General features: G+C 42.5%; 1 protein-coding gene across 5 annotated transcripts in view; it reads left to right on the top strand.

Annotated features, from left to right (window-relative positions):
- Positions 1-26,671, top strand: part of tmcc1a (transmembrane and coiled-coil domain family 1a) — a 43,804-nt gene extending 17,133 nt beyond the window's left edge. For 3 of the 5 annotated variants that reach the window (XM_035159152.2, XM_035159153.2, XM_035159156.2), the window contains 4 exons: positions 20,214-20,471; positions 20,638-21,329; positions 23,032-23,167; positions 24,376-26,671. In XM_035159152.2, coding sequence (XP_035015043.1) covers positions 20,214-20,471; positions 20,638-21,329; positions 23,032-23,167; positions 24,376-24,690 — 1,401 coding nt within the window. In that variant the 3' untranslated portion in view covers positions 24,691-26,671. Of the gene's footprint in view, positions 1-11,357; positions 12,153-18,611; positions 19,070-20,213; positions 20,472-20,637; positions 21,330-23,031; positions 23,168-24,375 lie in introns of those variants that run through there. The other 2 variants (XM_035159154.2, XM_035159155.2) reach the window with 2 other exon arrangements.
- The last annotated feature ends 801 nt before the right edge of the window (positions 26,672-27,472 follow it).

Raw genomic sequence — 27,472 nt, 5'->3', positions numbered from 1 at the left:
TTGATCAATCAAGAATATAAAACACAGAGATATTTATACAAGACCAATACAATTTGAGAAACTGATATTTATCACACAATTTAGTTTATTTAGTTTGTTTTACAATTGTCCAATTGTTTTAGTTCTAGTTTGGTCCATTTCTTAGTAATAAATTGCTGCCTCTTATAGGATTTTCAACAAAGTCCCAACAAAAAACAACAAAGTGATGAAGTGTTTAGTTTCTGTATTTTTACACAAGCTTCACTCATGATGGATCTCGTCCTCTTGTGTAATTCCAGCCGTGCAGTCGTCTTGTTAGAGAGCAGCAAGTGTCAGTGGGAGGTGTGGAACATCACCTGGTCCCCTGGGGCTTGTTCTGTCCCTGCATGTTTAACCTCCTCATCACTGCGTCTCCCACCTCCCCCAGGCATTCGTGCCCTTTTCCAGCAGGACACCTCAGCTCGTCCTGCAACTTGATTTAGTGACACAGAGTTTTTTGAAAAGCTTCAAAAGAAAAACAGGGGGGGTATCAGCGGGTCACATTCACAACCAAGGCTACGGATGCACATCACCGCAATCAAGTCTTACCAAACCCCTGCCACAGCAGATGCCCTCTAGTCATAGTATAAACAGTCACAGAAGCACGCAGTCAAACCTGTGTATAATCAAACAACTGAGTTTCGATTGACTTTCAGCAGCGTGAGAGAGAAGCGGCCACGAGGATGATGCAGCATGTGCTCTTAGCCCTTACTTATGTCATCCCATTGCTGTGTTTACCAACTATCAGCCCGTAGCAAATCGTTTTTTCAGGCACAGAGTGTGTGATGTCAGTGCACCATCATGACGCTCGGTGGTTCACAGTTGTTGACTGTAACTACGAGACCTTTCTGCAGTGTTACAGATGAGGAACGGGCGGCGGATCTGTGGCTTGTGGTTTTTGCTGACTTTCGGGGAAGGACTGAGAAATAGTTCTTCTCAGATGAGTTATTCGCCCTTCGCTGCTTTGTAATCTTTTCTCTTCTCTTGTCCTTCTTATCTACCATTTCATCCTCCCCTTCACTTATCCTTTATCTCTCATCTCAGACAAACCTCAGTCTTTTTTTAACGACTGTGTAAGCAGTGTAAACATTTCCTTGCAAACATTTCACATACAGATCATTAACAGGTGGTGGTGTGTTTGTGTGTTTGTGTATTTGTATTCTAAAGTGCGGGTGAACATGTGTGAGTTTATATGAGGCAGAGAGACAGTCATTGATCAGCAGAGCAAACGCTGGTATCGACTGTGAATTAAACACAATGGATCTCCTGTTCTCTGCTTTCTCTTTACTTACATTACTTGTAATGAATGGGTGTGTGTGTGTGTGTGTGTGTGTGTGTGTGTGTGTGTGTGTGTGTGTGTGTGTGTGTGTGTGTGTGTGTGTGTGTGTGTGTGTGTGTGTGTGTGTGTGTGTGTGTGTGTGTGTGTGTGTGTGTGTGTGTGTGTGTGTGTGTATTTACTTTCCTGTATGGGTTTGCTGGCACTCAGTGGGCCTCTCCAAACGCCATTCTTCCAAAAGATATCCCTTCATTTGGTATTTGAATGCCTGTGCTGGTCACTGAATGCTTGTCATATTCCAGTTGGGTGTTTTGTTGAAGTGTGTGAGGGTGTGACAAAAAATCGATTCACTTAAGTATCGCAAGTGGCCTGCATTTGTTCTACACTTCTTTCTCTCTTTATATTTGCGTTCATATTATTGTACAGATTTGTGTGTTTGTGAGTGAGCTGATGCAGCCTTCTCCAGGAAATGTAATCAAACAGGACTTTTTTTTTATTGAACAAGCACCAAAATCCTTCGCTTTGTGTCCCTTGCTTTTTTCCCCCCTCTTACCTCCTCTACACCCTTTACCTCCTGTTTGTTTTACTTCCCGTCTTAATGACTGCCTTTCTATAGCTTTCTCTGTGTCTTCACCCCTCTCATCTGTGTCCAGCTCTCAGACACTGGAGTTGGTTGCCCATCTCCATGGCAACAGGGTGATGTTCAAAGAGGGCTGACGCGCCTTTACCCGGCTTAATGCTCAGAGGTTCACCGTCTGATTTCACAGCCACCTCATCAGTCGGCCTGGTGGAGGAAAACCTCCAACAGCATAGAAAAGTGTCTTCCCAAAATACACAGCTGCAATACACCAAATTTGCCAACTTTGCGTTAATTATAATAAGTTCTTAGCATCATAATTGAGCTGTTTCTTTTGTCATATATTTCTGTTGCCAGAGCCAAGACATGTTTGAATGGCACATTATCACATAGATCTCAGGGCCGCTGCCGTTTCCTGTTCCTGTTCTGATGCATCTTTAAATTGACTCATCTGAATACTTTACAAAGTGAGATGTGAATTGTGTTGAAACGTCACTAAAGTTTGTTTGTCAGTTAACAGACCTCAATGGGACTCCTGCCTTCCACTTCAAAGGGAATCATCAAAACCAAGTAAATGGTTTCGCTGTGAGACCATTGTTGAAATCCGGAGAGAGGCCTTGAATCAAATGCTAATCTTCCGTGTGCAGGCGTGCATGTGTAAGCATGTGCACGTGTCCTTGCTCTCTCCACCCAACTGTTTGTGTTCCCTTTGAAGTGTGGCCCCAGCCTGTTTAATTAGGCTGCTGAATATTCATGTAACTATACATATAGGCCAACGCCCTTATCCTGTGCTGGCTGCAATTAGCATTCACAATACTGTGAACATGCTTGGCTCTTCCACACACAAGTACATATTGTGGTCTTCATGGTTGATGTACAATAAGCGATTTTGTGTGTGAAACCATCACAGCAGATGTGATGGTTTGAAATATTTGACTCAGAATGGCTCAGAAAGAATGTGAAAACGTAACATGCGTGTGTGTGTGTGTGTGTGTGTGTGTTACAAAGCAGGATGGACGAAGTCATGGGGAAGTAAAGAGGAAGATAAAGCTGTGAGGTTGAAGTTATTCTTTCCTCTTAACCAGTTTCATAGGTTTCTAAAGTGGGTCTGATTGAGGAAGGAGTCTGCTGCTGCTCCCTGCCTGTTTCTCTGCTGCTATTAATAGACAGATGTCTGAACCAGTGCTTTTCAAGGACATTTAAATGTATTACATCTTGAGCAAAGAAAAATCACAGCTTTATTTCATTCTTAAAGATTTTCTACCTTTGCGATCATTTTTCACATCTTGACATGACATTCACGAGGTCATGTTTAATAAATAACATCAGCTGATTGAGTATAACAGGAAATAGCCTAATAATCTTGTCACATTTTTTCTGGTTACTCAGTTTGGGGTCTGCATGAGATCATGTGCAATTTACTTGTCAGCAGTGAGTCACTATGGGTCATCTTTTGTGCATTTATTTCTGGCCTGCAGCTGGTCCTTCCTCTTCGGGTTAGTGTGCATGTGTGTGTGGACAGAGAGGGGGAAAGAGGACATTAGTGTGGGCATGCACGTGTATCTAAAGTGTTTTCTCAGCCGCTGCAGGATTGCCACATATTTGGTCAGTGACTGAGGATGTTCTGTTCAACCTTGACCCACATTCTTCTTCCTCAGACACCATCCTCCAGCTATATTAAATTCTGGAGTCTTCAGTGCTCACTTTGACTGAGGCGACTATCCATATTTGTGTTGTCAAAATATACCACAACACACCTTTCTGATAGGACGCGGTTTGGTTTTCCTCTCTTTTCTCTGCAGATTGTTTTCAAAGGGAAATTGCTTATTCTAAGGGAGGGAGAGCAGAGGGGAAAAGGCAGACACACTCAGACAGGGCATGCTCTGCATCCCCTGCCACTCCCTGCTCAGTCTGTATCATTTGTGTGACTCTGATGAATTATGGATGAAACTATAGATCACTGAGCTCAGCTCTGCTCCACTGACCCACTTAGAACACATATGCACACACAGTTCCAATCTGATTACATCCACTAGGGGAAATATCATATTTTCTCTACGCTAATAATCAGACCCGTTGCTCTCATTGTCATGTATGTCAGGCTCTTTCATTTAGCATTTGAGTCCCATCTGAGAGACTCATTTCTCCACCAGAAAATTACCTCTAGACCACTGAAATATTACACTACATCTGTTTTTGCTCTGGTAGATAATGCAGTCGGTTGAAAATCCTCGTATCTGCACACTGACATCAATATACATGACCTGACATCTCCCATCTTTTCTAATCTCATCTCACAATCTCCTGTCTTGATATATTATACCAGACAATGTTACACAATTTGCTGCCGTCACTCTGACCATTTCTGCTTTTCATCTCCTTGACATGTCCTCCCTTCCTCCCTGTTCTCAGTATCAGCCCACAAGGCACCTGTGTGCCTTGATGTTTCTGCAACATCAGGTATGAATTATGTTACATAAAAGACGGTGTGCATGTTTGTCAGCAGGAGGAGTGATAGCGAAAGACTGCAATATCAAAACAAGGGGTTACTGACAGGAAACCAGTCAGGAAATCATTGCAGGTAAAGACAGACAAGTAGCAGAGTCAACTGACCACACATCAGATAACTGGCAAGTAGGAGCATTGTTTGTGGTCTAGCTCCCTCTGGTGGATTGTGCCTTGGTGGTTGTCATATTCCAATAGAAATACATGTATTTTAGTTGGCCGTAGTTGACTGCATTATATTGTCTCCTCTTTTCCTCTTTTAATCATATGATTATCCAATTTCATCCCTGGAACATAAATTCACAGAGTAACGCACAGGAAAGATAGTATTATTAAAAGATGATCTGTGTACATTCTGTGTTCAGTATAGTGGATGATACCAGGCATCAGACATGGAGCAGAACGAGGAACAGATTCAACTCTTAAGTTCTACTTGTTGTCAGCTCTGATCAGGACTTAGGTTACAGAACCTTTTCACTGCTGAAAAATCATGTTTATATATTTAGTAGCAGCTCTATGCTGGTTACAGATGTAAGAAGTCTCATAGAAGTAATATAGCCCCGATACAGGCACATATGCATGACTACTGAGGCACCTAAATGGAACTGGGCCACTATTAGTTAAACCTTTGCTTTTCTCATTGCAACACCTCAGGTTGTCTGCTGAGAACTCTAAGACCGAACCTGTGTGTTTCCTGAGTTACTAATGGACATTTCAGTATAATTATGTGCATAGTTTTGGAACTTAGAGTCATTAGATAATCAAGAAGGGGTCACCGTGAGAATGCCCTCTAAGATTGTCACTACATAATAGCTGTGCAACACTGATGAGAACTTCCTATTAGCCAAATGCCAGTCCTCATTATCTGTCCTCCCGTTATGAAATCGAATGCATCCTAATGGCCTAATTCACACGTTGTGTTACTTAAACTTCCCAAACAGGCCTCGCTGTCTGACCCCAGACTGTCCAAGTAAGTCTGCTTCAAAGTGGGACGTGAGGTCAACGTGGGGCCACGATCAATGCTTGGTATGGGGTTTGGGTGGAGAGGCCAGAAAAAACTGAGAAGGTGCCAGACCAAATAATCTTTCAGGCACTAGAGGCTGGGACTGTTTGTTCTAGATTCTTCATCTTCCTGCGTATGAATAGGCTGGCAGAGTGTTTGGGCCTGCATACCTCCCCATGGTACTCTTGGTATTGTACATGCAGCCAGACCAGCTCTGCATTTTGGGCCAGTTCCATTTCTGTTTCCATTTTGCATAACCAGGACGGGCTGAGTGTAAACACAAACAGCTCTAACTAATTCAAACCCCCACCAATGGACAAACACTGTGTCTCCTCCTGTCACATACCCGCTCGGTTTCCCTTCATGTACACACTGTGTCACTGTACATGCACACACCTGATATACTGTGTCCTGCACATATCACACTGTCCAGATAAACACTAGAGGTTATAACCAGACCAATGTTGTACCTTTGGCTGAATTCCACTATTGTAGGAAATTATGCAGACTCGATATTACTTTTTATGCCTCAAACATAAATGCCTGAAAATGCCTCTACAGCAGTAACAGCTGTGGCCGGTGGCGTTACGTTTTCGTTATTTGTCCCATTCTCGTCAGCGTGATATCTCAGGAATGCTTTCGGGAATTTTATTCATATTAATCTAACATTGATCTGGAGTCAAGGTTTGGTTAAAGTCACTGTCTCCTCAGTAAACACGTTTGTTGCCATAACTCAAGAATTTATTCTCTAATTATGATCAAATACGCTTCACTAAATACTCTTGAGCAACTTTAAGTATAAACACACAAAGGAGCCCCTAATTTATTTATTTATTTAATTTATTGTAACCATCATGTGTAACGAGCATGACATATATTGATCTAAATTACCTCTGTCTTATCTTTGACATGACAATATAATGGAATTTCTTGTTACTTGGCTGACTTTCATTCTGAGAAGGATATAGTGCTTTGAGCACCAGTAAACAAGTCCTATTGCAAACTCCTGGCAAATTAGACATGGCTTGATACAACAAGATTAAGATAACATGCTTTTTTGTGATTTGGCAGATCCAACATTGTAAACCTTAATTTTAAACTGTGGTGTTAATGGCATCAACGTGCTTCTCTGATGTAGAACTGATGCTATTCAGTTTTCAGACAGAGGATGAGCCTAAGAACACTTAATTGTTTGGGTGGTTGTTATTGTTTTTTCTTCTTCCTGTCTGGCTCTCCTAGATGCCAATACTAGAGTCTGCTACTAAGATGTTTCATGCACTCAACAGTCATAACGGTCTCTGTGTACAAAGTGCCCGCTGGTTTATGTAACTGCTAATGTCGCCATTGATTACATCCAAAGCTTAGAGCAGGAAGGACTGGACAGCTCGGGTGGGATCGTGGGCTTCTTTTTTTATCGGGACTGTATTGTTCAGAAAGGCCTGAGCCCCGAGTCATGGTTGTCTCTTCTCTCTGGCTTGAATTACCCTCAGTCCGTGTAAACAAAGCTCCGGCTCTTCTGCCTTTATGTAACCCTTCACACCCCCAAACCATGCCACAGCGCAAGCCATCACAATGACGCAAGCCATCACAATTCTGCTCTTAGATGTATAACTTTCATGAACAGTGATTGGTCTAAACCCTAGTTAATTTTGTATTATTGTTTTACTCTCACTCTTTATACAATTTGTCCTTCCTCCAACCCCGGTCCAGTTACATCAGAGCCAGTCTCTCTTCCCTTTCTCTTGCGGATTCTTCAAGAACTTTTTTGGCAACGTGGCACTGCCTGGCCTCACCAGGCTCTCGCCGCTGGATGACGAAATCTCCCCACAAAGGTTGTTTTCTTTGCCTTCATGTATGAGCTCATCAGCCGGAGCATTGTCCATTGGCGATGTACAGTATCTCTTTTGTTAATCTGACAAATCTTAGAAATCTTTAGCTCTTTGTAAAACACGAGGTAATGATGGTGTTTGTTTGTTAGGAGGAATGAGAAAAAACAACTTGACAAAATACCATTAAACTTGATGTAAGGATGTAGTGTGGGTCCAAGGAAGAACTCATTAATTATAGGTGCGGATCTGGAACAGGGTGCAGATCTTTCTTTCTTTAACAGTGTGGATAAGTATTTTTATTTTTATTAATTTTTTTATTTTTAATCGCAGAGAATAATTCATGGATCTTGATGATTAAAACAGACATGTTTAGGGGATTGTTACTTATGAATGTGTAATTTGGTGCAGATCCCTCCAAAAACTGTGGATCTAGTGAATTTAAAGGTGGTTTCATAAGGGGACTGTTGAGCTGTGGTGGAGGTATGTGCTCTTCTGGGTGCACTTCTAGTTGACAAATTTCACCACAGTAGATTGAAACGATTTGCTGTCATAGAAATAAGCAAGTTGCTATGATTTGATAGCTATTAGGTACAAAAAAAGAAACATTAAACATTGCAAAGGTGAATCTATCCAAAAATGACAAATGATTCACACAGCAATTGTGCCAAGCATTGTCAAAATCATACATCTTGTTATCAACTATAACTACAACTATTGATTTTCAACACTAATGTCAGTATTTGTCATTTTTTTCCATGCAGCCCAGCCCCAGGAGAAATACACAGCCATAGAAATAATTAAAATCAATTAATTTCCTATAAGAAGGAAGAGAGGTGCTTTTTTTTTTGCTTGTGTTTTTGTGCCTTTTGTGCAACTATTTGTTTATATTTTATGTGTTTTATTCCAAAATGTTCGAAGTTAAATACTGACCTTAACCTTAAAAACTATGTCATCATAACATTCAAATGGTATATGGGTATTACCAGTGCTTCAGAGAGATTTCTTCATGAATATTATTATGCATATACGTTGGGTGTTCCCATTCGTATCAGTAGGAGTTCCTATCTCTAGATACCATGATGCTGTCATTTAAGTAGATAAGCAGTGCTGCTTTTGCATTGGCCACATACATCACCAGTTTAGCAGGTCAGGTCCCATGTGTAAAATGCATGTGTGTGTAGGAGTAGGAGAGATAAGAGATATTGTAATGGGATGTATTCATCAAACTGGGCCAGTGTTTTTCTGTCTCAAAACCCATTAGAAGAGATGCAACAGAAAGATATCAATAGGTTTTTATATACAAATGTTCTTGACATTCTTACACACTTACTTGCACATAAATGGTAAATTGTCTTTGACTACGTTCACACAGAATCTGAATTTTTTCCCACCTACATGACCCAGATCTGATTTCTTAATGACAGTGTGAACAGCACAAATCTCATGGAACCGGATCTTTTGAAAAAAGTGCAATCGAACTCATCACTCATGTGTGTTCGGCCCCAGATGTCTCTAGATTTAACTCTATATGTTAAGTGGAGAATATATCAATAAAACATGACATCGAATGAATAATATGGACAATTTGTCTTACAAATTAAACCACTGCATCTGAAATATGATATTAGAGTTGAACATTTAATTCCAATTCATTTTTATTTAATTATAGTGCCTCATTAGGCCTGATGACACATATTTCTCAAACTTTGGAACACTTCTGAAACCTTTATTATCATCTCATCTAACATGTGAGTAACAGTAATTTTCTCCCGATGACAAGCCACAACTGTTCATCCTATCCTCTAATTATGACCAGCTAATGTGTCAGTAATAGGGTAAAACTGCCCTTGAGGCCAACATCTCCATTTCTTTTCAGGCATCAGTCACTTGTCGGGACATGAGTATACCCCCCCTCTGTGAATCCGTCATTGCGGAGCCACTCTTGCTATTTGCGGTATGTTATTAAGGCATGCTACTGTGTGTGTGTGAAGATGTCCTGAATCACCCTGAAAGCCTGAGTATTCCTGGACTACCATGAGCCGCTAGGGGCCATACAGTCTCCACAGGAGTCTTAGACCTCAGGCTGGAATGACACTGAGGGCAGGGCGAGGAATGTGTGTTATGCATTCATGTCTGAAAGGAGCCTGTCAATCAAAAGATCCTGTGTGGGATTCCCCCAAGTGACTATTGATCGGCACTGAAGTCATCTGTAAGAAGCCCTCATTTAACTTTTATTTATATCTGTACTTTACCCGGTGCCACTACATTCAGTCCCTGAACCAGTCACACCAGCTGTTCCTAAGGCCTGGTTCACACTGCATGATTTTGAGACTTATTTAAAAGCCCCAGATTGGAGCTAGATCAGTATTTGATTAACAGTCACAAATTGCTATGCGTGAACTATTAAAAGATGAGGGGCTAGATATCAGCTGTAACTCCGGCAGTCAGTAGAGCGCAAATCTCCATAAAGGCCCTTACATTCAGCCATTCAAACAATCATAAATATCAGTTCCCTAAATAAGCCTGTTTTTTTATCCCCTGGGGAAAAAAACATATCTCACAATGTTAAAGAAAATTTACAAAATCTGTGCAGTGGTTTTTCTGTAATCTTGCTCACAATCAAACAAACCAACCAAAACACTAACGGTCAGTGGTGAAAATGTATCAGAGGTAATACATATTTTAACCATAACCCATCTAGAAATGAATCTATTGAAAATATTTGACCAGAATATTACATTCCCTCTGCCTTATGGAGCTTTATAGTGAGTTTCAGCTCATTGCGGCTTATTACTCAACTCTGTTAGTTTTTAATGATGAAATTCAATGTTGTGGATCACTATAGTTTGAAGCTAGCTTGTACTGTAGGAAGGACGTAACTCACAACCTAAGTGACAGATTTATTTAAAGGAACATATAAAGAAAATATATTGTACGTGTATGGAGAATTGCCGATGAAGGGATATAAAGAAATTTTGAGTAACTTTATTGACCTGCAGCTTATGTCTTTCTTTTGCAATGTTAGGGACTCAGACTTTGAGCCACTAATGCTGCCGTGCGTCCCTTTATACAATAGCGGGTCCAAACATACATGTCACACACTTGCACTTATGTGAGCAAGTTGGGTTTGTTCTTATATAAGCAGGCTTTTCCCCCAAATCCTACCCACTCTCCCCCTGTCCCCTGACTCCTCCCGCTCTCTCTCATTAAAGCCTGTATTCATGGTCCGCTCCCCCCCCCCTTCCCTCCCGCCGACCTCTGCACAGAAGTGTTCAGTAGCCCTTGTTCGGCTTCACCCTTACGCTCCCTGCTTTGCTTTGTCTTCCTAATTGGTTTGTACATTTTTTTTGAAGTGATGGCTCAAAAACCCTTTTTTTAGGGGGGGGGGGGAGCATTTGAATATGAATGTGCGTGTTTTATGTGTTTTAATGCGGTGAAGATCACCAACATTCAACTGTCCAGCACTTCAGTTTGATAATAACCCCAAATATTCCCTGGATGGTCGGTGAAGTGGATAGTTTCATTTCGACCTTTTCATTTATCACAAACCGTGGTAGCATAATTTAGCACTTAATGAAATTGATAACAATGCTGTGGCTGTGAAATTGCAGTAGAATATTACCGAAGCAGTGCTGAGGAACTTCTTCTATCTGTGGAACAGTAATGCAGTGACGCAGATGCAGGCCGTAGTCATGTGTACGCACATATGCACAGTTTTCAATAGCAGCTTTGTAATCGTCATATGACTGTGTAATCTGTGTAAGTAAGACTCTGTAAGTTTGTCCTCCACACATAAACCAAAACCATCCACTCCTTGTACATTCCGTGTTATACAACCCCACTGTTCAGTCAGGTCAATACGCGTTAGTGGTCAGCAGCAACACTTAGTCTGGTCCCTGTTTGTGAGGCAGCGGAAGGTAGTTCATTTCAGCGTGATCCCTCTGCCAACTGATTGGCTGTGACAATCAAACTGTGTGATAATTGAACGGAGGGAGCTGAAGATTTTTCTCCTGTTCTTTCTGCCTGAGCTAGCCACTGTTTTGGTGGTTGAACTGGCCTAGAAACTCCAACAGAAGAAAAGCACCCCCCTCCCTCCCCTCCCACTTTTCACGAAGCTTTCACACAACCCCTCTCTCCTCTGCTCCCTCGCTCGCTCAGTCTCCCTCTCAGTGACAGCTCCTGGTGGGCTCTTTTTTCCCGTCTGCTCCCTCACTCCCCTCACATCCGTCCTCTGCTTCTCCGTTCTCACACTGAGGATTTTAAGCCCGATGGACTCTTTGAACACTTCACAGTAAACTCTTCCTTCTGTTACCCTCGCCTCCGTCCAACCGGGCGAGTCCACATTCGATTAACCGCCTCGGCTCTGCTGCCTCAAACCTGCATCAGACGGACCCTTTGCTCCAGAGGAGTCCTTGTTCTCCCGTCAACGCACGCCGTCTGTGGGAGTCGTGCTTGATGAAGCGCATGCACGTGTGATCCATAGGCTCTGCTGGGCGCTGTGTACTGCAGAGCACATTTTTCTTCTGAAGCATAGTCGTGGGCTTTGAGGAGCTGCTGCTCTGTGAACCAGCAGCACAACACTCTGTAGACTCTGCGGCTTCCAGTAGTCATGGTTCACCGCTGGAGGGACTGAGCGCACTATGGATTCTGGATATTTAATCAAGCCAACAGTAACTCCAATAAGAGTTGCCAAGTGGCGTCTTTGTCCAGTGGCCTTAAAGTCAAGTGGACTTTGTTTAGGAGAAGTGTCCTGAGTGATGAGCGCTCTCACAGGGCCGCGTGTTTCCCCTCTTCCCCGGCTGTGGTCGTCTCCCAAGGGACACACAAACAGATAGACAAAACAAACAGACACCAGACTTAGCCGTGCACATGCGCCTTCCTGCCATGGAGGTCATCCTCAACCTGGTAACCGCTGACACCTCTCCACTTCCTACTCCCACCACCGTGAGTCTACACTTATTATTATTTCCCCTGAGGATGTTTTAATTGGTGTTTGTCTCTGAGTTTGTCTGTTAATTAGCAAGATTACGCAAAAAAACTTCTTGACGGTTTTACCACGAAACTTGGTGGAAGAATGCGGTGTGGATCAGGGAAGAACCCATTACATTTTGGATCTGGATCGGGGAGTTTTTCAACATTTAGAGAATCAGAGATTGATGTGTGGATCTTGATGAAAAAAATATTTAGGGGACAGATAACAATTTGATTTTGAGAAATTTGGTGCAGTTTGAAAGTATGCCTCCTACTGAGTGCTAATCTAGTAGTGTGTGTGAGTGTGTGAGTAAGTCAGTGAGTGAGTGAGTGACTTAAAGGGATAGTTCACTAAAAAATTAAAATTCACTGATTATCTACTCACCAATATGCCGATGGAGGGGTGGGGGGTGAAGTGTTTGAGTCCACAAAACACTTCTGGAGTCTCATAAGTAAACTTTGTAGCAGCCAAATACGATACAATTGAAGTCAATGGTGACCTAGACTTCAGATGTAATAAAACAACAGAGAAAAACCATAACATGCGTCCATACTGCTCCTGTGGTGTCATCTAAATGTCCGCAAGCCCCGACATTCAAATTGGACTCGAAACGAGGTCATTTACACCGTGTTTTAAGCCTAAAGTCCACCAGAAGTGGCTAAGCTAGCGGACGTAGCCAAAGGATGGTGTGTCCGAGGGTCCGTGAATACACCTCGTCGAAAGTGATATCAGAGGACATTTAGGCTAAAAACACGGTGTAAATGACGCTGTATCGAGTCGAATATGAATGTCGGGGCTTGTGGACACTTGGATGACACCACCAGGCAGTATGGAGGCATGTTATGTTTATTCTGTTGTTTTATTATGTCTGAAGAAGAGGTCACAATTTACTTCAATTGTATTGGATTCTGCTGCAACGCTGTTTACCCCTGAGACTCCAGAAGTGTTTTGTGGACTCCAGCACTTCACCCCCCCTCCATCAGCATAGTGGTGAGTGGATAATGATTGAATTTTCATTTTTCGGTGAACTATCCCTTTAAACCTATGTCATGATTACAGTACATGTTAACATTAATATTGTGTTTACATGGCTGCCAGTTAAAGTGTCTGTGTTTGTCCTGTTATATATGATGTGATACGTGTTGAAACCCTTCAATGTTTCTGGCTGGAGGCCAGTCACTTCTAATGAAAAGGAATTTTCCTGACATCACAGGGATTTAAAGTCTTTGTTGTGATAGCGGAGCCAAGTATTTTTCTCTCTCTCTCTCTTCCTCCTCGGACCTGCTCTCTCAGCGCTCTGTTTCTTTTGGATTTAGACACAAGGGGCTTTTCTCACACCCCCTGAATTCCTTAGGAAATAGACTTGTGGACATTGGCTATATGTGTATGTGTGTGTGTGCAACATTATGTTGTGTGTTAAGTTATGAGTGCCTGTGTGGAGTAAACTACCACTTGTCCGGCATCACGTGGAGTTATATAATTTTCCATCTTGAATGGGGTTCATTGTTCCCACACTGGATCCCCTTAAAGGAAACAAAAGTCAGATTACCGTTTAAATAACAACACACCATACTGTTTTTTTTTGCATCTGTTTAATGAAATACATCAGGAGTAATCTGTACCATCATGTTGTCGCTGAGATGACCATTCTCACTTTCGGATTCCCAGACTGCAGGGTGAAAGATCAGACCAACTAATCAGGAGTGTGAAGTTCACTCTCTCAACCCAGAAATGATTGGCCTTGATTTAGGGTGAGTCACAGAGAAATCGTTGGTTCAAAATAAAGAGGAGACAGCTATAGGATGTGAAATGACGAGTAGGTAAATGACACAAATATGTATTTACAGTTCTAGGCGTTCACCTAGACCCGGTATCTTATGTCCTCCGTGGATCCAAGGTCCTGTCCCTCATGGATATTGGACTCTGTAAGATAAGCTTAAACTCTGTTGTACCATGACATCAGCGCCGCACCTTCTCCATATTTCAGAGAAGAGGTGAAGAGCAGAACAGGTTCCCTAAATAAGAAGCCTGAAATCACACTTTCCTCATGGTGTCATTCTTGCACCTCTGTGAAACTGCTGCTTCACAAGCTGACATCACGGGAAGCTCACAGCTGCTCAGCAGGAATGCGAGGCATAGCAACCAACAAGGTACAGTTCCTTTGCACTCGCTCACATGCTAACTTACAGAAACTTGACCTTGACCACAGTGAACATAACAGTTTTTTTTGTGTAAAAGAAAATAGAAAGAGGTCAAGACAACTCGAGCGTTTCAGACCGAAATATTTATATCCACAACAATCACAGTGCTGCTCTTTGCTGTTCTTTATGACAGCCATGTTTACACTAAATACTGTTTGTAAGACCATTATATAATGTTTAAGTCTAGAATAAAACTGATGGTATTCTGATTTTGTTTCATTTTTTTAATACAGGATGTAAAAATTCATACGTCTTTAAAAAATAAGCAGCTGTCAATCAGGGGAGGAAACAGGGTTCAAACTCACCCTGACCTGGTAAAGCTGTAGATATCCATCAGTGAGTGATAAGACGCTTAAGAATGAATCTGTTTCCCATGTTTGTCCATCAGAACATCTCAGCCTTAACTGAACCTAAGCTCACAGGAGTCATCCGACAAAATAACGTAATGAGTGTGTGTTTACTCCAAACATATATTCTGTACTGAGTTGCACGTGTTATATATCAGCCGTGTTATATATCAGCTGACATAAAACAGATTAAACAATTAAAGAAGCGATATTGCAGTTAAAACAGGCTCTAACAGTGCATCTTCAGTATATTTGGAACAGTGAATTCTCTCAGCTTTGAAAGATGCAGTCTGTCAGAAGATTAGATTATTGCTGTAGTTAGTTTAGACAGCTAGCAATAGTGTTGGAAAGATAAATGCTTAACTGTTTAACAAAACAGAACGTTATTGCTGCCTGATTGTAAATGCAGTGATTGGCATGAAGAATATTATACATAAGGAATGACAGGGAGACAACTGTGTGCCCTGCAGCTGCAGCATCAGGAAAGGGAGAGCAGAGTCCCATGTGCCCCCAACAGCTCCTACACAATACAATGAAATGATGGTGGCTGTGGCTCAGAAGGTAGAGTGGGTCATCCTCTTACCAGGAGGTTGATGGTTCAATCCCTGGCTCCTCCAGTCTGCCTTCCGAAATGTCCTCAGACAAAATCCTATGTGATCCTCAGTCCAAAGACATTCAGCTTAGGGTTGGGTTGACAGGGTTAGACTCTAAATTGTCCATAGATGTGGGTGTGAATGGTTGTTAGTCTCTGTATCTTGGCCCTGTAATATGCTGGTGACCTGTCCAAGGTGTGCCCAGCTCCAGCCCCCCCCCCCCCGTTAGCCTCACAGGATAAGATGTATAGATGATGGATGGACAAATCAAGGAACTCTATAATCTGTTGTGCTATTAAGTGGTCCTTTAACAATTGGTTCTTATAATGCCTGCTGTGCTGCAGTGGCTTGTAACATATATTGTATGTGAATTGTCAATCAGGGGCCCTTTTGGATGACAGGTCCTATTTCAATATAAGCAGGTGAAACACGTACAGAGATGCAGGTATGGCCTGTCTGGAATTATTGGGTCGAGAGAAATGAGAATTAAGAGATAGCCCGAACAATAGAAAATTAATTATGACAGCATCATCTCATCTCACCGAATTTGGGGCACATTTGGTTTCCTGTGTGGCCCCGAGAGATAGGGCAGTACAAGATGTGCTCGTTGTGTGCATCTCATTATGTGTGATGCATTTCTAATAACATTAGCGCGGTGATGTTTTCTAAATGCCTGTTTGTGTTAGACTCATGGCCACAGGTCAGTGTTTAGGTTTGGCCGAGCCTTTCCCAGCAGGCTTCCGGTGGATCCAAGGTAAGTCAGGGCTTTCACAGCTCTAACCAGCTTTACTTGGATCAGGGGCTGTTGCACAACCTGGCCCATGGCAGGCGGACCCAGTTTGGGACATGGGTGCAGTGAAAAAGACCAACACTCTTTTAAGAATGTGTAAGTGATGCATGCGAGGAGCAAGCGGGACAGGTCCGTGCAGACTTTTTGTCTTTCTGCTTTCCTGATAAAATCTAATCAGGTGGGATGAGGCAGCCCCCCAATTACAAACACACACACATACACACATACATTCCCTCATTAGGCGACACAGGCTCTGGTGATGCAGCGCCTGTCGCTTCTTGCTTCAGCGGCTCAATACATCAACATGTTTGGCTCTGTTAACCCTGGGAAATTAGCTTAATCCTTCAGCTCACCATCTTTAATTACACGCGTGATTAATCACAGAAAAACTGGACCGTTTAGGGACGACACTGATTGTAATTTGTTTGGTGACTGGAACAGGGATGGGGGACGAAGCATCTCTTTGCAATGTGCGGTATTACAACAGCTTCCGGAGCCTGCATGAAAAATGAGATCATAAGTATGCAGTGACCAGCCGTAGACATATGAGCTGCCTGTGAAGCTGGAGAAGAGGGCACAGCACTGACTGACCAGCTGTTTGTGGCTCCTCTGCTTATGTAACTGAAGCGCTCTGCTGACAGGGACATTTTCGATCAATGAAAGGGTGATTTGGTGCCAGTGTGTACAGGTCATTAGGTCTCCTTATCACAGAGTCCAGAACCTCTATCTGCTCTCTGCTGCAGGGCAATCCACTTCAAAGCGTTGTCCTTTGCCCTCTTTATCTATATCTTAAGTCAGAGGGCATGTATGTTTGATAATTTTTAAATAATTGAGTCATCTGCCCCATGCCGCACTCATATGGATGTAAACCGTCACTTTACTCATGCTTTCTCTCATAAAAGCTATAAATACTGTTTTGTTTATAGCCAAGAATGGACCACGTGCTGTTCTGCAGCGTCACCTCTTGGTTCTTTTCTGTGCCAGCCCGCCAGGCTATTCTAGTTCTGTGATTCGTTTGATCGCCGCGTGTGCCCGACAAGAGGATTTAAGAAAGATTAGACTTGTTGTACACGTCATTAATTAATCAAATTGACCACTTCCTCTAGGCCGCTTAATGCTGCCAAGCAGTTATCAACAGAATGCAAAGTTGTTCATTTGACAGTCAAATTACCCGAAAGGTTTAAATCAATTTCCAAATGTGTAGCGTCTCCCAGCACTCAGAGGAATGTGCCCTTGGCTGAGTGTGTGTATGTGGTAAAGAGATGTCGGACTCGTTTTTCTTGTCCTCTTGGGCTCCTCCTCTCTATTGGCTGGCACAGATACAGACAGAGAGTCTGGGAGTTGATAGTTGATTTAGTCTCACGTCATGTCCCAGACTCCCAAGTGTAGGATTTTACTTCAAACATGAACTCTCTGATCACAAACATTTGTTACACACGTTTATTATTGCTCAACACGTTTTGTTGTAAAGAAATGTTCCAATCGTAGTTGTGAAAGTCAGACCTACTGATAAGCAGTCATTTGGTGTGTTTGTTTTTGTGTGTCTGTTTGTGCTGCTCATACTTCCCTGGTTAATTTGTTTGTTGTGCATTGATCTCATCGACTGTTTTATATCCATCAGTAATAATTCCCTACAGTGGTAAAGCAAGTGCCACTGTGTGATTTACATATATTTAAGTATTTTCATATTAAAGTGTTTCACTACGGACACATTTACAGGACAATACAGCTACAGACATACAAGTAAAGATTTGAAACTATACAATTGTAATTAAAAAGTCCTGCGTTCATCATGTCACTTTAGAAAAAGTATTTAACTATTACCTTTAAGTATCAAGTGGGAAAGTAGTAAAATGTATCCAGCGATAAAAGAATACATTTAATATTATCCGATACATATAGTGTATACTGTACTAGTACTAAACTATATAATTACCTACGCCAAGTACCTGTATTTTATTTTGTTTGTATGTTAAATTAGTTCACGGGATTACACAAAACCTACTGGACGGATAACCGGAACATGGTGGAAGGATGTGTTATGGGTCAGGGAAGAATCCATTACATTGTAATATAGATTCAGATTTTTTTTATCACTTTCTTTAATATTGCCACACAGAACATTTTCAAGATTTTCCTTGATTTTTCATTTTTCTTGGGGAAAAAATCTGATTGATTTATGAGTGTCTGCAATTAGGTGCAGGTTGAAAATAGAAATCATCATCTAGTGAATTTAAATATGGTTTCATAAGGGGAGGACTGGTCATTGGGGGAAGTACACACTCTTCGGAGCGCCATTCTAATTATACTATTGGGTAGTTGAATCTAAAATACATCATCTATTATAAACTGAACAGTTTGTACTGAAAATCAAATGCAATTTTGTCAAATGTCTAATGAATATTGTGGAGTCAGAGTACGTACATTTCCCTCTAAATTGCAGTGGAAGTATGAAGTAGCATGAAATACTGGAGTACAAGAACCTGAAATTAGCTTGTTAGGACTTCAGTAGCTGTAGCTGACAATCTGCCACCTCTCTGTTTGCATATGAGAGTCAATATAAGGTTGATTGTGATTCTGCTGTTCTCCCAGTGAGTCTCATAGTGAAACAAATCCCAAATACAAGTCAGTGAGTGAGGATCTATTTTTGCTTCCTGTGAGGTTTGATTGGCGGCTGCCTGTCGTGCAGCTCTGAGGATGATGTCACCCCCTCAGCTGGGAGGAGGAGAGGAGGAGAGGGGGGAGGAGCTCTCCTCTCTCGTCCAGTTGACTGAGTTTCAGGTGGATTCAACTTTCACAACAAGCCCGGCGGTCTGTTAGTAACCCGGCGAAACTTCCTGCCAACACACCGGGACTGAGCCGCGTACCGTCAGTGTCAGTGCAGATGAAAACACACGAGTCCAGTTCACGGTGGACAAAATGCACTGGGAACAATTTATCCGTTTGACCAATGGGAAGGTGAGCGCTGCTTTTTCTACGCGTGGTTTGTGAAGATGATTGATCAGATATCGTGAACAGTTTGGGGACAGTTTCTTTCTACTTTATAAAAACTTTTATGAGGAGTTTCGGTTTTTCTTCCGGGTGCGGTTGTGGTTTGTAGGCTGTGGTGTCTGTCATCAATTAGTCATGGTCCATGTGCGCAGGTGAGGTGAGCCTCTGGTGCGTGAGTTTGACCTGTGTGTGTGTGCGTGTGCGTGCGCGTGCGTGTGTGTGTGTGTGTGTGCGTGTGTGTGTGTGTGTGTGTGCGGTTAATAATTTATAATGGCAGGCCTATTTAACAAGCTGAGTGCCAAGGTGAATAACACCAGACACTTGTGCGTCTCTCTCCTCCTCAGCTTGGTCTCTGTCATGGTTCAGCAGCTCTTTTTTTTTTTTTAGGTGTGCCTGCTCAGTGATGAGAATAATAGTTTTTACCCTGATGCACGACCAGCTCCAGCTGTTATCACAGTGTTCTTCCCCTGAGGGGTTAAGGAAATGAATCACACCTTCTGCCTGTCATCGAAGGTGTGAGGCTCATTATCTGCTCAGGTCGAATTTATCTACAGGTTTTGATAGAATACAGGAAAAACTCAATTTAGATAGTGTCTTTGATTTCCCCCCCCCATGCTTTGTGGCCTTTTGACAAAATCAGGTCAGTATCTGAAAAGACAAATATTATTGATCTGTGAAACCATTGTAAATGAAAATCGAATATCCTGTCAGTCTTGTCGATTATTGTCGCTCGCTGAGCTAAACATTGTTTAGCTGTTGCTGATACTGTTTTCCTTTTGTTCTTGTTTGTTTAATCAGGATATCCAAGATTTGTGGATATTTCTAGTTCCATACCTGGAAGTATTGAGTTTTGTTTTCATGAGTGGTTCCACTTTCCTTTCTTTGTAAATCCCTGAATGAAAAATGAACATCCTCAATCCTTCCTCTTCACACAAACTGACCACGAGTTTCCTTTTTACCCGCTCCCCTTCCAGGCTGAAATGCAGAAGCCTCCTTTTTTCATTGTGTCAGCAAAATGACCTCAACATGTAATTCCCCCATTCCATCTTCTGACCCTTTACATACCCCAATCTCTTGTAACCCCTCGTCTTCTCCCGTGTTCTCGCTTCAGATCGACCGGCTGGAGGTGAGTGGGCTGGGCCAAACACCCCTTGCTGTGTCTTACGGGGCAGACGGTTCCTACCCAGTGGGTGAGGATAGCACCCCAGACCCTCAGCGCACCAAGCAGGCCATCGCCCACCTGCAGCAGAAAATCCTCAAGCTTACAGAGCAGATTAAGATCGAGCAGACGGCGCGGGATGACAACGTTGCTGAGTACCTCAAACTGGCCAACAACGCCGACAAACAGCAAAGCACACGCATAAAACAGGTAAAACTAAGAAGTAATTCTATGAGACGTCAGCTGTGTGAAATAGTTCAATCTTTTGCTTCTGTTTTGATTGTACCTAGAGTTTCGGGGCAGATCTCCGTAAATATCAAGGTATAGTGTCATGTGCATTGCGCTCATTTATAAAGCCTTGTTCTGTGGCTGTCAGGTTTTTGAGAAAAAGAACCAAAAGTCGGCGCAGACCATCCAGCAGCTGCAGAGGAAACTGGAGCACTACCACCGGAAGCTGCGAGAGGTGGAGCACAATGGTATCCCACGGCAGCCCAAGGATGTTCTCCGAGACATGCAGCAAGGACTGAAGGGTGTTGGAGCAAGAGTCACAGGCTTTAGTGAAGGGGTGGTTGACAGCGTCAAGGGAGGCCTGTCCAGCATCTCCCACGCCACTCACTCCGCTGCAGGGGCCGTCGTTTCCAAACCTCGAGAGATCGCCTCGCTGATTCGCCACAAATTCGGAAGCACTGAAGACATCCCCTCCCTCAAAGACTCTCTGGACGACCCCACGGTGGATGAAGGCGTGACAGGGGCAGGCGGACGTTCCCTGGGCAGCGCTGGGCATCACCTCCAGTCCAGTCCCAAGTATGGCAGTGAGGAGAGCTGCTCCAGTGCAACGTCGGGCTCAGCTGGAGCCAACAGCACGACGGGGGCACCCGGAGGCCCACCCAGTTCCAAGGGTAACACACTGGAGAGGAGTCAGAGCTCGAGCCTAGACATGCTGCTGCAGGAGGTGCAGGATCTGAGGGAGGGCCAGGCACGGCTAGAGGAGAACCTTGACAGCTTGAAGAGCCACTATCAGAGAGACTACACAGTTGTAATGCAAGCACTACAGGAGGAACGCTTCAGGTACACAGAGAAAACAGAACAATTATAAGTGTGTCATATATTTCTCAAGCATTACCAGTCAACACATGAAATCCCCTAAATGTCCAACAGTGTGTAATCAGGAAGGACTTCTATATTTAGAAAATACTTTGAGCACTGATCATTCCTATCACTGTGTTATCTGAGGTATCATCTCAGGCAGCACTGTCCCCGCCTGTGCTCTGACAGCTCTTTTATCAAAGACAGCGCACAGTGGATAAAAACTAAACCTTGGACCTGGACCTCATCTGCAGAAACATGTAGAGCTCACGTGAAGAGCTGCCTTTATCTTGACATTAATATTAAGCAGAGTGGCAGTCTTATTGTTTTATGTGTATCCCTCATAAACAGGATTGTTTTAGTGACTAACTCTGCTGCTCTAAGTCACTCAAGCATTTATGTGTAGAGTGTTTAAATGTTTAAATCGCCTCTTCACTGCATTTAAGAGAATTTTAGCTTTGTCGTTGTGAGACAGCAGTTTTACATTTAAACTGTGAGCCCCTCAACACCTGCACAGTTCACCAGTGTCCTCTAAGTCTAAGGATCTTCACTGTTATTTCAGCCCTCGTCCCAGCTCTGCATAAAGACTCTGTGTGAAGCTTCTCTGGGCAGATGGCCTTAAAAAAAACACACGTTCACATTCCTACAGAATGTTCTGAGCACAGGGCACAAGGATTAAGAGGGTCAGCAATGATAAGACAGGAAGTTATAATGAGTTATAAAGAACATTTTCTTCCTAAAATGTCCATCTGAGTCCAGAGGATTCTGATTTTGTCCTCTCAGACCAAAATAGTAGTGACCACTCAGGAGCTGTTTTCAGCGCGCCCACAGGGAATAATCATTTATCAACCTATCAGGTTGCTGTATAGCTCCTCTGGGACTTAATCCATCCTGAACGTAACTGAGAGGTGCCTAAAATGTGACTCAACCAGGACTGAAAATAATTTGATAAATTCAGAGCTGAATCAAAGAACCGATCGACAGAAATTATTAAAAAAACAAATTTAAAGGCATGACCGTGGACTTTTTACTATTAACTGACTTTCATAGACCCATCCAAGAAAATTGTTTTCACAAGATAATATTAAAAATAATTGGTTCTTTGCAGCCTGTGATGAACCTACTGAACGTTTTTTGACAAATAATTTAATTCATTAGTTGTTTAGTGTATAAAAAGACTGTAATCAATTTGACGCCTTCAAAAAGAAACTGAAGTATTTCATTTGAATACTAAAGAAATTAGAATAAATCAGATCCCACCACCCCACATTAAATGTATGTTGTATACAGATCTTCATAATACCCGTGTGTTTCTGTTAAAATGTAACTAAAGTAATTCAGTCTAGCCTACACTGGGGCAGCCTTCTGTCTATTCTTGTCCTATGTTGTCCATCCAATTGTATGTGCCTGCCAGAATTAACAGCAGTATAGATCTATCTCCTCCTGCCTGGGCACTTCCCAATGGTCAGTCTCATAATGCAGACTCTCTGATTGGCCGGTTGGATCAGCAGATGAGTAAGCATGTCCTAATCTTGTCAGAGCGAGTCATCAGTTGGGTCAGGTGCCATGTGGTCAGATGCCTTCAGGGTCTGTTTTCTGCTAATTCCTGCATGTGGTTCTTTGTTGAAGCTAATTCTCCCACCGACTCTCACGTGTTGTTGTGTTTTTGTGTCTGTGTGTTCAGGTGTGAACGTCTGGAGGAGCAGCTCAACGACCTGACAGAGCTTCACCAGAATGAGATCCTGAACCTCAAACAGGAGCTGGCCAGCATGGAGGAGAAGATTGCCTACCAGTCGTATGAGAGAGCCAGAGACATCCAGGTTCGTACATCAGGTCCACAAGCACAGCTACTCAAATGTGTCAAATCTTATTCTCTTCTTTGCACTTTAAAATGTAAATGGACACATGAATAGCTGCATGTTGTAAGAAGGATGTTGAAGGTCAAGTACAAACCAAAGGCACATGACATTTCACATGTATTTACTAATGCACTAACTGAATTTTAGCATTTAGTCAAAGAGGCACTTCTGTTAATGTTATTGTCTTTTGACATTTTTTACAAACACAATAACCTGCTGAATGCACTCACTTGTATGTATTATATTAAAGGATAAACAAGTAATAATATTGGTAAATGCAGGAAAAAGCATAAATGAACCACTCATCTTAAAACTAATTTAGTATTTTATTAAAATTCACACCAATATTTATCTATTGTTCAATTTTTTTATCATAGATGTTTTCCAAAGTGGGATTTTTCACCGTGGTTTATTCACAGTGATAATTGTATCTTAGTGGTGATGTTAATAAGAAGTTTTCAGTAAAAATCCTTATTATTTTCAGTATCCCTGCATGTCTTAATAATTTAAATTATCCTCAGTGTCAGTTTTAAACTCCAGCTGAAACTTTGAGGTGGTCACACAACCCACAACACTTGCAGGCATTATCTCATCTGTGTATATTGACACTTGAAACAGGAAGGTGAGACAGAATCCAGTCTTTCCATTGGCACGTCTGTTTGTTCAAAACAAAAGCATTTCCTTCCTCATGACTCAGATTACTCCCGTCCTTTCCTGATGTTTATGAGGGCTTGTGTTTGTGTGTGTGTGGTTTTTTTTCTGCAGACAAGTGTGAAATGCATTTCCAGCTCAAGTTGCCCCCTTGCTACAGTTCCTTTCCCTGACAGCAGGGGGTGATAGTGTTCTATGAAATATACTCTGTGGTCACTTTATTATCTTTATGATGTTCACCTGTAAAGTGCAATTGAGCTATAAATTCTAACTGTATGAAGATGATAGTTTTTAATTGACCCTATCAGAGAGATGTAAATTTAAGTATAGGTTTTGGAATGACGTTTTAGTTTGCGGTGGAGTTGAACTTCTGGAGAATGAATAATAGAAACACATTCAATCCAAGCAGTCCTGCAGAGTAAAGATGCCACTGAGTGTCTAGTGTGTTGTTGGTTTTGTTAATATGTGTGAAGATTGGGACTTTGCTGACCCTCTCTCTTCCTGCGTGTCCTCTGCAGGAGGCGTTGGAGGCCTGTCAGACCAGGATCTCTAAGATGGAGCTTCAGCAGCAGCAGCAGCAGGTCGTCCAGTTGGAGGGGCTGGAAAATGCCACGGCCAGGACCCTCCTGGGAAAACTTATCAATGTGCTGCTGGCCCTTATGGCCGTCCTTCTGGTCTTTGTCTCAACTGTGGCCAACTGTGTGGTCCCCCTGATGAAGACACGCTCGCGCTCCCTCTCCACCCTCCTCCTCATCCTCCTTCTGGCCTTCCTATGGAGGAACTGGGACGCTCTCTCTGGGTACACGCACCGCGCTCTGCAGCCACCGGGATGACCAGACCAACGCCAGCACATGTTGCTTTGGTGATGTAACTGTAACCACAGTCGTGCAGGATGTTTGCAGAACGTGACTGCCGTTCGGGGTAGCTGTGTGGCCGGGCACTGAAAATTCGGCTGAGCACTTTCGGACACGCCCTGGAAATCAAGACAAAGTGGAGGAAACAGAGTACTGTTGAGAACACTTGTGATTTTACTTTAGGAAGGAAAAGACTGTTTACATTTTGAGATGAACTGCTGTGTTGTTTCTCTCAGAGAATACAGCAACGTACTGTTTTTATCTTTAGCGTTTTAATCAATTATAATGTTATTTCTAATAATATTATTTTTATTTTCTATGTTATTTTATTCAGTACCATGTAGCATTACACTCCTGTCACTCTACATGAAGGGGAGTTTAGTCAGGAAATACGGGGCTGGCGATTTGCCCCAAAAGACCCATTTCAATTGTAGACATGCAAATGTGATGATGTGGTTGAGTTTAGGAAGAGAACGCTCACCTCGCTGTGACCGGTCGATTTGAACCATGGCTGAAAACCTTCCAGGGAGCTGCTCCTTTCTTGCTGTGATGAAATTGACTGAACATGGCGTTTGGGTGTCATGATGACTAGAGACTGTTTTGAGCTTCCTCACATTTCTAATGACAAAGATGACATGCTTTTAATCGTTTCCTTTTCTTGAGTATAACAGGAAAAAATGTGTTGAATGGGGGATATGATAATGACTCATAAAGCTACGATGGGCTGCTCACACTAGAGACAGCACAAACACAGAGAGAACATCTGGTTATTGTCAAGCATCTGCCATAATTGCAACATGTATACAATGCTGCCTGTTTTCATTATGAAAAATTACAAAGGAACCATTTTTGCTTTTAAAAGCGATGGAAAAAAGGTCATTGTCTAAGTAAAATTAATTTGCCGGGGTAATTTCCTCACCCTCCGGCCATATTTAATGTGATCAGGTTAGGAAAGAGAGACTACTGGTGCTTTTCCAGCTCCATCTCAGCTGGATCAGGAATGCTGCTGCTGCTTCATATCCACAGTGCAAGTCATCTCCACTGCCACACCAGTCAAATGCACACTGCCTGTACGTGATACTGTGCTTTTCAAAACTCTCCTTGCATATTATCTCTGTAGCCATCCTTCTTTTTCTACGTGCACACTTTGTTATGGTGTAACCACCCAGTGCCAAACCCTAGTTACCCCAGGGATGCCTGCGCACCCAGAGGGTCCGACCTGACAGGACGGAAAAAGCTGAGGTGGCTCAGCAGGTTTAGCTTTTATTCAGATCTGCCACGAATGTCTCGCCTGGATGTCAAGAATGTATTGTTTTGGCAGACATAACTTTTGAGGAATATCGATGAAAGGATTCACAATCTGAAGATGAACTTGACTCCAGATCCTCAGTCGTGTGTTTGCACCCTTGCTTCCTTGAGTACAGTTTCCTCGACTCAGCGTCCACTCACTCTCTTCCTCGACGACTCAAGGACACGGCGAGATGACCCAGCACATTTAATATTCCCACCTGCATTTCATTGCTTTCCTAACAGATTAGCGTGATCATTTGAGCTGTACAGCTGCACTTTAGCACACTGCTAGATAACACATAGGTCAGACTGAGGCCACAGAAACCTTTGATTGAGACTTCATCAGTGGGATAAGAAAAGTTGACTCAGGTCAGGATCACTGTCATCCTTGTCTAAAGCTAGAACCCACATAGAGGAACATAATGTAGCACATTTCTTCTCAAATGTCGTTAAAACCTAATTCCTCTCATGCAATTATAACGGCAGGAAGTGGATTTGTTCTCTGTCTTGATTTCTGCTGTTGTGGGCGCAGCAGACAAAGTTGAGAGTGACTTGACCTTGGCTTGACCTTGCAGTATCTTTTATGATGTAGGGTTGTGTGCTAAACCACTCTAGTGCCTTCTGATGTCCTTTTCTAAGTGTGGAATAAATAAAGTGCATTCCTGACTAACTCATGAGCTTTAAGTTTTTATTTAACAGTTTCAAGTATGCCCTCCTTATTGCCCTGTCTCCATGTGTGTGTGTGGGGGGTGTTAATCATTTAATAATGAGGTGAAGACATGTTTTATGGTTTGGTTAAGGTTAGGGTTAAGCAAGCAGTATAGAGTAAGTCTCCAGAAAATCTATGTAATGTCCTCTGAAGCCATGGAGACATGACTGTGTGTGTTCCTGTGCTTATATCTTTGTGAGGACCATTTTAAGCATAGACCCTGAGGACATTTTGACCGGTCCTCACTTATTCAATGGGCTGTTTGAGGGCTAAGACTTGGTTTAAGGGTTAGAATTAGGTAAGGGTTAGGCATTTAGTTTGGATGGTTAAGGTAAGGGTAAGGGAAATGTATTATGTCAATAAGTGTTCTTACTAAGATACAAGTATAAGTTTGCGTTTGTGTGTGTGTGTGTGTGTGTGAATGCATTATTTAAAAATGTCTTTGGATTACTGATAATATTTTAGATTTACTTTGTCTTGTATCCCCTTGATGTGTTTTCCCCCAGTGGTTGAAAAGCTGTGTTTTGTTTGACTGAGTGGTCTTTCGTGAGGAAGCTGGGGGTCTGAACACAAGGAGGTGTCACTTCTTATCAGGAAGGAAACAGGTTGGGTGGAAGGCCCCTCTAACCGCAGCCTGTACTTCCAAAAGTCAGAGCGGGTCACCAGGGACATTATTTTCATTATAAACACAGTCGAGAGCATTTCTACCCCACTTACACACATACACACACACACACACACACACACACACACACACACACA

Source organism: Hippoglossus stenolepis, chromosome 6, assembly GCF_022539355.2.
Source record: "Hippoglossus stenolepis isolate QCI-W04-F060 chromosome 6, HSTE1.2, whole genome shotgun sequence".
NCBI lineage: Eukaryota > Metazoa > Chordata > Actinopteri > Pleuronectiformes > Pleuronectidae > Hippoglossus > Hippoglossus stenolepis.
Note: the sequence above shows the minus strand (reverse complement) of the source record. Positions and strands in the feature narration are given on the sequence as shown.